At 39.6% G+C, this 12,601-nt stretch overlaps 1 protein-coding gene across 4 annotated transcripts in view; it reads left to right on the top strand.

The window, feature by feature from the left end:
- The window catches only part of PHF8 (PHD finger protein 8), a 76,914-nt gene that overhangs the window by 26,532 nt on the left and 37,781 nt on the right, over positions 1-12,601 (top strand). For all 4 annotated transcript variants that reach the window (XM_036304351.1, XM_036304353.1, XM_036304352.1 and 1 more), the window contains 6 exons: positions 350-510; positions 1,124-1,265; positions 2,682-2,868; positions 5,630-5,792; positions 10,073-10,160; positions 11,630-11,736. In XM_036304351.1, the coding sequence (XP_036160244.1) occupies positions 350-510; positions 1,124-1,265; positions 2,682-2,868; positions 5,630-5,792; positions 10,073-10,160; positions 11,630-11,736 (848 nt within the window). The remainder of the gene's footprint in view (positions 1-349; positions 511-1,123; positions 1,266-2,681; positions 2,869-5,629; positions 5,793-10,072; positions 10,161-11,629; positions 11,737-12,601) is intronic.

Genomic DNA, 12,601 nt, shown 5'->3' with positions numbered 1-12,601 from the left:
ATATTTTATATGGGATACTACTGCTCTGAGTTAGAATAAATTAGCTAAACTTGTCAGCTATGTCTTTTCTTCGTGGGCAGGCTGTTGATTGATGTCTTCCTTTGACATCCAGAGAATAGCACACTATTGACAGGATATCCTGGGTTAAGCTTTCCACCTCTGCCAGTGACCTGGCTTCTTACCTTGGATAGGTCCTTTCTTCCCTAGCACATGAAGTTTATGCCATTAGTTGCCAGCCTACCTTAGATCCCCTCAGCAAGATCCCACCCCATAAGTGAGTGGTAGCATCTAGTGAGGCCTTCAGTGGCAGGGCCTCTGGGGCTCAGAGTTTCTCTCCTATGGCCCACAGCTCAGATGAAGTGATTCTGAAACCCACTGGAAGTCAGCTGACTGTGGAATTCCTGGAAGAGAATAGCTTCAGTGTGCCCATCCTAGTCTTGAAGAAGGATGGATTGGGGATGACCCTACCCTCACCATCATTCACTGTGAGGGACGTGGAACACTATGTTGGTAAGCAACACAGACCATCTTAACTGTAATATTGTTCACTCTCATTAAGACCTGTGACCCCTCCAATCTATCTTTTGCATTTCCTTTCTAACCATCTCGGGAATCTCAGGTGAAGTGCTTGCTCAGAGTCATTATTTGGCAAAGCTAGAACCAAAATCCTGTCCTTCTCCTTCTCCTTTTTCCTAACAGATCACAAAACCCCAGGTGGAGCCCCATTTTTTTAACCTGGGCAGTACCAGAAATTGTAATGGTCTCTCTGTCCTTGCTTGAGATGAGAAAGCTTTTGATTTTTTTTGCCCTCACATGCCAATTTTCTTCTGAGCATGCGTCTTGCGGGAGAGGAAAAGAAAAAGTGAGGAAGCAGGGCCCAGGCAGGAGGATTGTACTGTGAGCGGCTGTGTGTCAGGTATTTCTGTTGCCCTAGTAGTCCTGGATCTAGCACATAGGAGAGTGTGAGGGATTCCTACACTCACCTCTCAGATATGCACATACAAATACAATGTCTGAGGAGAGAGGTTTTGAGTGCAGGCCATTCTAGGGACTGGTAAGAGGACGAGAGACACTTCCCCGGTCTCTAAGACCACTTGGTACAGAACCCATCTCTTTACTCCAGGCTCTGACAAAGAGATTGATGTGATTGATGTGGCGCGCCAGGCCGACTGCAAGATGAAGCTCGGTGATTTTGTGAAATATTACTACAGTGGGAAGAGGGAGAAAGTCCTCAATGTCATTAGTTTGGAATTCTCTGATACCAGGTAGGAGGGACAGGGGTGAGTAAAAAGCCTGACAAATGCCTGGAACTTATATACTGAGTATATATTAGTGTTCCTTTCCCTTCCTCCTGGTGGTTACTTCCTTTGGGATGGGGAGCTGGTTTATACTTTTCTAAGTTTGATGCTCACATAACAACCAAATCATATTTCTCCTTCACAGTTTCTAGCATTGGATAGATTATATAGTAGCTAATTTAATTAATTTTTATCTCCTTCAAGACCAGGATAGCTTTCTTAGACCTTCTGATATTTAGAATGTGGCATGGCCACTTGTTTAACTCCCAGGATAGGTCCTCTGTCCCTGGAAATAGACTTACTAAAATTACCCCCAAATAGTTTCTCTAAGGATAAGATTTCTTAGATTTATAAAAGAAGGAAAAAAAAGCTTATGATCTTTAAATGATTTTGTCTGGACTCATATACTCAATAAATATATGTAGTCTTCTCTGTGCTCAAAACCATGGGAGATCCCGAAAATCATAACATATCCTTTTGCACTTAGAAAGAGTACTGTCTGATTGTTTACTTCTTTAACCTTTAATTTTGACATAATTATAGATTCACAGGCAATTGTAAAAAAATGTACAGGGGGGTCCTGTGTATTTTGATCCAGTTTCCCTCAATGGCAACATCTTACAATAACTATAGTACAATATTGAAACCCTTGCTAGTGGTTTTAACATACGAAGTTAACCTGAAGGTGTTTAAAGAAAACCCTACGTTTGTTTATACCTCACTTCATTTTGAAAGACTATTTCAAGCAGCTTACAGAGATGCAAAGAGGGGGAAAAGAGAAAATTGGAATAAAAGGAAAATAAAGGTGGGGAGATAAGATACATCTGGTGGGTCATCTGCCCACAAAATGCATGTATGAATGTCTCTATAGTTGATGGAGAAGGACTTTAGAGCTTTCACTGAATTCCCTGAAGTTCAGAACAAAGAAGGGAATGTAATAGTACAGGATTTGTGGTTTTCACATAGGATAAAAACAACCAGATGTTTGGGAGAAACACTTCTTTACCTGGAACTGAGCCCAGAGAAGTTTCTCTAATGGTTCCTCATAAAGAAGACACCATGAGATGGGGACAATACAATTAACTGTTATAAACCAAGGGCCAAGTGAGTGGTCTGGGGTGAGGGGGTATGAACATTTAGTAGAGACATGATTGCCTTTGATTGAAGAAGGCTGTGGAGCTGGGTCTTGGGACCTCTAGAGCTGAGTGGAATGAGGATGCTGACCAGATTTACAGAAATAAGTGTCCTATGTACCCTTGGGGATTCTGTGGAGAGAACAACTTTGTCTTTATCTGACTCTCACTGGAACGGAGGGCATTTTATTCAGACTTCAACTTCAATTCCTAATCAGCTGACATCTGTTCTCCATCCCTTCCTTGCTAGGCTTTCTAACCTTGTGGAGACACCCAAGATTGTTCGGAAGCTCTCATGGGTGGAGAACCTGTGGCCCGAGGAGTGTATCTTTGAGAGGCCCAATGTGCAGAAGTACTGCCTCATGAGCGTGCGGGATAGCTATACAGACTTCCACATTGACTTTGGCGGCACCTCGGTCTGGTACCATGTGCTCAAGGTAGGAATGTGTATGGCTTCTGTAGGCAGTCAGGCCTTGGACCACTCTTTTTTTCAGGTGGCAGCACAAAACAGGCTGCTGAGGCCTTCCTGCCTCCCAGATTCTATTTGGGTGACATTTCCATGTAACTACTCTGCCAGGATTGGGTACTTAGTGAGTATGCCATGTAAACTGTCTCTACTTCACAGTTGGTGCTTAACATTTTTTTCAATAATAGCAGATGCCTAAAATTTTTTCCAACTATTATCTTCTTAATTGAACCAATATATACTACCACTGTGTGCAAATGTCCATATTTACTGCTGAAATTCCTGGTAACTTGCGAAACTTCCCTTCCCCCTAACTTTATTTAGGCATACTTTATCCTATCCTATATAATAAAGAGCTAATATGCTAATTAGACTGAACAGCAGAACGACCGTCTGTATGAGCTTCTGGACAAAGCTGGGGCTGTGAGGGCTGGCCGGGGCTGCGAGGGGCTGCGAGGGCCGAGCCCCTTGCACGAATATCATGCATCAGGCCTCTAGTATACCATAAAATTAATGTTTTAAGTGTATAGTATGATGAGTTTTGACACTTGTATATACAAGTAGTTGTATAACTTCCACCACCATCAAGACAGAGAATATATGAGTTTTGTTTTAATGTCAGCCTTCCTATAGATAATTTTCCTTTTAGTTGTTATAATTAGAATATCAATTGTTAATGACTACAAAGGATTTTTGAGGTCTAGAAAACATTTCTTAAATAATTTTGATTGTTTTCCACCATTGTTCATACTATTTAGTTTTCTTTTCAGAAATGTCAAGGATAGAGCAGAAAACGGATATGGCTCTTGTTCAACTGATCACCAATCCTGAACTAATTGTTTCCATTGTTTTCTCATGACGAAATTGTAGCATTTATTTATTTATTTTAAAATATATTTTCATTGATTTTAGAGAGGAAGGGAGAGACAGAGAGAGATAGAAATATCAATGATGAGAGAGAATCATAGATCGTCTGCCTTCTCCCTCCCGTGCAGGATTGAGCCTGCAATCTGGGCATATGCCCTGACCAGGAATCGAACCGTGACCTCTTGGTTCATGGGCCAATGCTCAACCATACAGCCACACTGGATGGACTGGAGCATTTTTTTTCTTTTGATTTTTATTGTTGAAAGTATTACATAGGTCCTCCTTTCCCCCCCCATTAACTTCTTCCAGCCCTCTCCTGTAGGGATGGAGCATTTAAATGAAGAGCTATCACACAAATGTTACATTTAACTTTTTAATTTTTATTTATTTTATTTTTTAATATATTTTTTTTTATTTCAGAGAAGAACAGAAAGGTAGAGATAGAAACATCAGTGATGAAAGAGTATCATTGATCGTCTGCCTCCTGCACACCCCCCATTAGGGATTGAGCCTGCAACCTGGGCATGTGCCCTGACCAGGAACCAAACTGCAACCTCCTGGTTCATAGGTCGATGCTCAACCACTGAGCCATGCCAGCCAGGCAAACTTTTTATTTTTAAACAATTTTTTATTGAAAAAATACAAAAATAACAGGAAGAATTTCTGTGTCCTTTATTCAGATTCTCCAAAGGTTACCATTTTATTACATTCTTTCTTTCTTTAAAGCAAACATAATAAAATGATTTTATATATAGATTTTTTTCTGAAACATTTGAGAGTAGTTGCAGACATGGTGTCCTTTTATCTCATAATAATTCAGTGTGTATTTCTTTTTTTAAAATATAATTTATTGATTTTTTACAGAGAGGAAGGGAGAGGGATAGAGAGTTAGAAACATCGGATGAGAGAGAAACATCGATCAGCTGCCTCCTGCAAATCTGGGATGTGCCCGCAACCAAGGTACATGCCCTTGACTGGAATCGAACCTGGGACCCTTCAGTCCGCAGGCCGATGCTCTATCCACTGAGCCAAACTGGTTAGGGCCAGTGTGTATTTCTTAAACACAAGGGTAATATATTATAGTTATCAAAATCAGGAAATTAATACTGATATAATACTATTATTTAATCTACAGATCTGATTCAAATTTCTCTAATTGTATAATAGATAATTTTTAAAGATGATTTCTACTGTTGCTTTTCTTCATTGAAATTTATCATGAAATACTGGTTAAAGTAATAAAGCTGTGGGTTGGGATATTTTTGTGCTAGTGGGTTTTTGTGTCTTTTCTGCCAAATTATGTATCTGGTGATTATCCAGGCAAAATATAATTAGGAAATAAAATGTTCTTTTAGCAGATAATCACCTAACATAAAATCTTTCAGAAGTCCTTAGGCGATTACTGAACTTTTAAACTTTTATTAGCTTTGATTGTAGGTGTGAGAAGGAATACTCTCTGTAAATGGCATTTAAAGGCAAATTCAATTTCTTCTCATTGGTAATATGGCCTTAAATTCTCCTAGGGTTAGTAATATTGATCTTTTTATCCATAGAGGCCATTTTTCATTTGGCATTGCATGAAAAATAGGAGCCTTTGGTGTACATTTGTGCTAAGTTGAACAATTTTGTTTGAAATACCCTTTTAAAATTATTTTTGTCAATATCATAGAAGCTTAAAAGTGAAAAAGTACCTTTTGAAGTTTTCCAAATTCAAATAAAATGATCTTTGGATGGGTTTGGAAAAGAATTCTGGCATACTGTGTGGTCTTAGAGCATGGGAGAGAGAATATCCTTTTGGAGAACCCCTTGAGGACTTTTCTGGAAACCCTTAATGTTTTTGGCATTTCAACCTCTTTTTGTTTCAGGGTGAGAAGATCTTCTACTTGATCCGCCCAACAAATGCCAACCTGACTCTCTTTGAGTGCTGGAGCAGCTCCTCTAACCAGGATGAGATGTTCTTTGGGGACCAGGTGGAAAAGTGCTACAAGTGTTCTGTGAAGCAAGGACAGACGCTTTTCATTCCCACAGGTCTTTTCTGGGCCCCTCTGGGAGCATTTGAGGAGGGCAGGGAGAGGAGAGCTTGTGGCATCAGAGCCAGCCCCTTGCTATAATATGTTTATGTGATTATGTGGGATATCCTTTCATATCAGCTGAAGGCTCAGAACTGGACATCAAGAAAATTCACATGGTGGCCAGTGAGCAGCATAACCACTTGGGAAGGCTAATGGTGGGGAGTCCCAGGAGGAGGTTGATAGACTTCTTTGCACTGGGGTACTTGGTGATAGCAGAACTCTCAGCCCTATGACTCTAATGATGGTGACTGGGAGGCTGGCATTGCAGGCTATAAATCAGAATGATGTGGGGGGGAAGGTGGGGCTTTTCTCCTAAACAACACATGCCTAAGCTTCACCCCTAGAAGTACGAATTTGTAGGTCTTGAGTGGGATCTGAGTGTGTGTATTTTGAAAAAGTCCTCCCAGTTGTCTCAATTTGGGAAAAGTTGACATCTTTACTATGTTGAGTCTCCCATTAACACAGTAAGTCTCTCCATTTAGATTTTCTTGATTTCTTAATTTCAGAATTAGTGTTAAATTTCCTGAAAACATTTGGTAGAATTCTCAAGTCCAATTTCATGTACCTAGGGATTTCTTTTGGGGGAAGTTTTTAATGAGCATTCAATTTTCTTGAACTTTATTAGGGTATTCAAATTATTTCATAATGGGTGAGTTGTGATAGTTTGTACTTCTAAGGAGAATTGTCCATTTTTTCTAAGTTGTGAAATTTGTGTGTGTAGAGTTGTTCATAGTATTTCCTTATTATCCATTTGATGTCTTCCAATTCTCTAGTGAAACCCTGTTTCATTCCTGATATTAGTTATTTGTGCCTTCTCTTTTCTTCTGTGTGAATATTGATGGAAGTTTATCAATTTTATTGAACTTTAAAAAACACTCATTTCATTGATTTTTCTGTTTTTCTGTTTTCATTTTCACTGATTTCTGCTTTTATCTTTGTTTTTCTTCCTTCTGCTTGCTTTGGGTTTTTTGCTTTCTCTTTTCCAGTCTTGAGACAAGAGCTTAGGTAATCAATTTCAGACTTTCCCTGTTTTATATCTCTATATTAATTTATTTCAGAGAGGAAGGGAGAGGGAGAGATAGAAACATCAATGGTGAGAGAGAATCATTGATCAGCTGCCTCCTGCACGCCCCCTACTGGGAATTGAGCCTGCAACCCTGGCATGTGCCCTGACTGGGAATCAAACCATGACCTCCTGGTTCATAGGTCAACGCTCAACCACTTATCCACGCTGGCTGAGCTGTATCATTTTATTGATTTGTGGATATTATACCAACCTCACATCCTACTGGATCATGGTGTGCAATCTTTTTTTATGTATTGCTGGATCCGGTTTACTAATATTTTGTTGAGGATTTTAGCATCTATGTTCATAAGGGATATTGGCCTATAATTTTCTTTCTTTGTAGTGTCTTTATCTGGTTTTGGCATTAGGATAATGCTGGTCTTGTAAAATGAGCTTGGGAGTGTTCCCTCCTCTTGAATTTTTTGGAATAGTTTGAGAAGGATAGGTTTTAGTTCTCTGAATGTTTGGGAAATTCACCTGTGAAGCCATTCAGTCCAGGACTTCTGTTTGTTGGGAGTTTTTTTTATTACTGCTTCAGTTTCACTAATTGTCATCTGTCTATTCAGGTTCTCTGATTCTTTCTGATTCAGTTTTGGAAGAGTGTATGTTTTTAGGAATTTATGCATTTCTTCCAGATTGTCCAATTTGTTGGCATATAGTTTTTCATAATATTTTGTTACAATCCTTTTTATTTCTTTCATGTCAGTTGTTACTTCTCTTTCATTTCTGATTTTATTTATTTGGGTCCTCTCTCTTTTTTTCTTGATGAGTCAGGTTAAAGGTTTGTCAATTGTGTTTATGTTTTCTAAGAACCAGCTCTTGGTTACATTGATCTTTTGTATTGTTGTTTTTTATGACTGTTTCTTTTATTTCTGCTCTGATCTTTATTATTTCCTTCCTTACTCACGTTGGGCTTTATTTATTGTACTTTTTCAAGTTCCTTTAAGTGTAAAGTTAAATTGTTTATTTGAGATTTTCGTTTCTTGAGATAGGCCTGTAATGCTATGAATTTCTTCTTAGGACTGCTTTCACAGTGTCCCATAGGTTTGGGGTGGTTGTGTTTTCATGTGTGTTTTCATTTATTTCAAGATATCTTTTGATTCTTCTTGATCTCATTGTTACCTTATTCATTGTTTAGTAACATGTTATTTAGCCTTCATGTCTTTGTGTGTGCTTTTCCATTTTTTCCTTGCGATTGATTTCTAGTTTCATACCATTATGATCAGAGAAGATGCTTGATATGATTTCAGTTTTCTTAAATTTATTGAGACTTGTTTTGCATCCTAACATGAGGTCTGTCCTAGAAAATGTTCGATGTGCACTTTGAAAATAATGTATATTCTGCTTCTTTGGGGTGAAATGCTCTGAAGATGTCAGTTAAATCCATCTGATCTAGTGTGCCATTTAAGGTCCTCGTTTCTTTGTTGATTTTCTGTCCGGAATATCTATCCATCGATGTCAATGGGGCATTAAAATCCCCTACGATGACAGTATTACTGTTAGTCTCTCCCTTTATAGCCATCAAGATTTGCTTTATATATTTAGGTGCTCCCATGTTGGGTAATTATTATAAATATATTTGAAACCTCCTGTATGCTTTCAATTACATTCACATTTTTCCCTCTCAGAGCTAGCCATTGTCCTGAAGTTGGTGATTATCATTCTTATGCATTTTGATCCTTTTATTATATAGGATGCCTCATTAAGCAATGTATGATAGTGTTTTACATGTCTTGAATGTTCTATTAATGGAATCATCATATTAGAGATAATATTCTTTTTTAACCTGCTTTTCTCCCCCTGGACATTGTGATTGTGAGATCCATGTTGCATCAAGTAGCTGAAATTAATTTATTTTACTTGCTTTCTAGTGTTCTGTTGTATGAGTATATGGCAGTTTATTTATTCTTCTGTAGATGAACATTTCACTGATGAATTATGAGCAGGGGATGACATGGGCAGATTTGTATTTTAGATATATCACTTTGGGTTGGGTTCTGAAAGATAGACTTCAGAAGTTGAGATTGGTGTAGAGCAGTGGCTTGCAAACACTTTGCACTCAGGACCCCTCTATACTCTTAATTATTATTGAGGACCCAAAAGAGCATTTACTTTTTGGTTTATATTAATAATTTCTCATATTATAAATTAAAACAAAATGCAAAGATATATATTAATCCATTCAGAGATAATAGCAATAAGCTCATTACATCAATGTTTATGAAAAATAACTATTTTCAAACCAAAACAAAATTTAGTGAGAAGATTGACATTTACATTTCACAAATATTTTTAATGTTTGGGCTAATAGAAAACAATTGGATCCTCAAATCTGCTTCTGCATGTGGTGATATCATGTCATATACCCTTTGGAAAAATTTCACTGTATACTCGTGCGAGAATGAGAATGAAGTGAAAAAGACAAATCACATCTCAGTATTATCATGAGCATAGTTTTAATCTTGGATATGCTCTGAAAAAGTTCCAGGGATCCCCTAGCGTTTACTGGACCACAACTTAAAAACTGCTGATGTAGAGGAGCCAGTTTCAAGGCTGTTGTAAGTAGACTAGTTGTGAGATAATGAGGGTTCTGACCACAACATTGGTAGGATGTGTGGATGTATGGATGTGTGGATGGAGAAGGGGAGGTGAATATGAGAGAGATTTAAGGAGAAAAATCAGAAGTTTTTCAGAAGGTGGTATAGTGTTAAGCGCAAGGAGAATAGATTTCCAACTTAGGTGCATGCTTCACAACCAACCTGTGAAGTGGACATTTAGCTAGAAATGGCAGAATTTTAACCCAGATCTGTCCAAGACAAGAACTCTTTGTTTTGTCTAGAGCAGAGTTAGAAGTGGTAGTCATGGCAAAGAGGTGATGCCCTTCTCAGAGACAAGAGAGAGGATGGGTGAGGCAACCGAGAGATTTTGAAGAGGAGAGGAGGGAAGTAGGAGTTTATTAACCCCATAGATGGTTCCAGTTCAGGGTTATAATGATGGCAGATTTTGCCAGGATGTGTATTGGGAGAATGGAGGAACCTAAAATGCTCAGAACCAGAGGAACTTAGAATGTTCTGAGTCACTGCCAAGCTTTCTGCTATAAGGAGTTGTGTTTGAGCTGAGTGGGGAGTGGAGATGTCTTCCAGCTCTGATTTTGCCATATTGCACTGCAGGATGGATCCATGCTGTGCTGACCCCTGTGGACTGCCTTGCCTTCGGAGGAAACTTCTTACACAGCCTTAACATCGAAATGCAGCTCAAGTGAGTCCTGAGGCTGTGGTGATCCCAAGTTGGCCATTCCCAATTGCTAGAGTCTTTGGGTTCTCCTGTATAGTGAGGAGTGCAGCATCCAAGGAGGCAAGATGATCAGAAAGAAATGGATACTGGTTCCTCGTGCTCTTCATTCTGAGGATGAATACCTCTTCCTCACTTTGTAGTTATGTGACTTTGGGCAAGTCACATAACCTTTTTTAAAAATCCTCACCTGAGGATATATTTATTGATTTTTAGAGAAAGAGGGAATGAAGGAGAGACACAGACAGGCAGACAGACACATTAATGTGAGAGAGAAACATCAATCAGTTGCCTCTTGTGCACACCCTACTGGGGATGTGCCCGCAACCAAGGCACATGCCCTTGACCAGAATTGAACCTGGGACCCTTCAGTCCGCAGACCGACGCTCTATCCACTGAGCCAAACAGGTTAGGGCCATCGATGTTTCTATTTCTCTCTCTTCCTCCCGAACATACCCTGACTGGGGATCAAACTTGCAACCTAGGTATGTGCCCTGACCGGGATCGAACCTGAAACCTTTTGGTATACAGGATAATGCTCCAACCAACAACCACCTGGCCAGGGCAGGTCACATAACATTTTAGCCCAAGTTTCCTAACCCATAAAATATGGTCTTACAAAGTAGTTTTGAGGATTAGAGATAATGGATATACAGCAGGGGTGGGGAACCTTTTTTCTGCCAAGGGCCATTTGGATATTTATAATATCATTCTTGAGCTATACAAAATTATCAACTTAAAAATTACCCTGCTACCCCAGCTGGCATGGCTCAATGGTTGAGCATTGACCTATAAACTAGGAGGTCATGGTTTGATTCCCAGTCAGGGCACATGCCCGGGTTGTGGGCTCGACCCCCAATGTGGGGCATGCAGGAGGCAGCTGATCAATGATTCTCTTTCATCGATGTTTCTTTTTCTTTTTTTTAAAATATATTTTATTGAATTTTTACTGAGAGGAAGGGAGAGAGATAGAGAGTTAGAAACATTGATGAGAGAGAAACATCAATCAGCTGCCTCTTGCACACCCCCTACTGGGGATGTGCCCACAATCAAGGCACATGCCCTTGACCAGAATCGAACCCGGGACCCTTCAGTCCACAGACTGATGCTCTATCCACTGAGCCAAACCGGTTAGGGCCATCGATGTTTCTATTTCTCTCTCTCCCTTCCTCTCTGAAATCAATAAAAATATATTAAAAAAAGAATTTTTAAATTAACATATTTGGTCAAACATTTAATTAACTCACTCTTAATGCCTTTGCAGGGCCAGACCAAATGATTTTATGGGCCTTATACGGCCCGTGGGCCTGACATTCCCCACCCAGGCCCACGGGCCGTATATATATGTCCTGGTATAAAGCATCCAGACAGTAGCTAATACATAGTAGATGCTCAGTAAACAGGATCCTTATCACTGTTGTGCCTGTTTTCCCCAGAGCCTATGAAATTGAAAAGCGGCTGAGCACTGCAGACCTCTTCAAGTTCCCCAACTTTGAAACCATCTGTTGGTATGTGGGAAAGCACATCCTGGACATCTTTCGAGGTATCAAGCCCTTTGCCAACTGTCCCTTTTATCTTAATCTCCTGAGCATGTGTGTGCGCCTATATGCATGTAACTATCACCTCAACTGAGATACAGTACTATTCCATCACCACAGAGATCTCCCTGGTGTTACCCGTGTGTGGTCTCACCCACTCTCTTCCCTGCACTAACCATAACTTCTGGAAATCATTGTTCTGTTTTCCATCTCTATAATTTTGCATTATAGAATGTTATAAAACTGGATTCATACAGTATGTGATATTTTGTGATTGGCTTTTTTACTAAGCATAATGTAGGGTAGAGCATAGATTTAAACATTTTTATTTAGCAAAGGTAGCTGAGAAAATTGGATAACAGTGAAATTATTCCTATTTCCTACCAATTAAAGTAAGAAACTCAGTCTGGATAGTCTGTTTCCTGAGAAATTCTGCTTCCCATGGGGACAAGGCCCAGTCCTGACCATCCTGGTATCGTTGTGTTGGTTCCGGGTCTCAGCCCAGGTGGAAGCGTACCTGCTGGGTGTCTTCTTGTCCACTCTGCTCTGAAATCGAGTAGTTCCCTTGATTAGACCTGAGATTCTTCAAGATGACTTGGCCAGGAGGAATCAGTAACTCAGAATTATGAAGAACCTCAGAGACCAATGAGTAGTCTCCTATCCAATACCTCAAGCCCTTATTCTGCCACCTAGACAAACTGTCACTTAAGTGTTCAGAGGGTAAATGACTCACTGCATCTCTTGTTCTGAAAAGCTCAGTTTAGTAGAAAATTCTGTATTGCACCTAACTAAATCTGGCATTGCCATAACCTCCTCCTGGAGTAACTCAGAACAAGGGCATTAAATGGCCCTTCAGATCTGTGTAGAGAG

Source organism: Myotis myotis, unplaced genomic scaffold (genome assembly GCF_014108235.1).
Source record: "Myotis myotis isolate mMyoMyo1 unplaced genomic scaffold, mMyoMyo1.p scaffold_m19_p_4, whole genome shotgun sequence".
Lineage (NCBI taxonomy): Eukaryota > Metazoa > Chordata > Mammalia > Chiroptera > Vespertilionidae > Myotis > Myotis myotis.
This window is presented reverse-complemented; position numbering and strand designations above follow the sequence as displayed.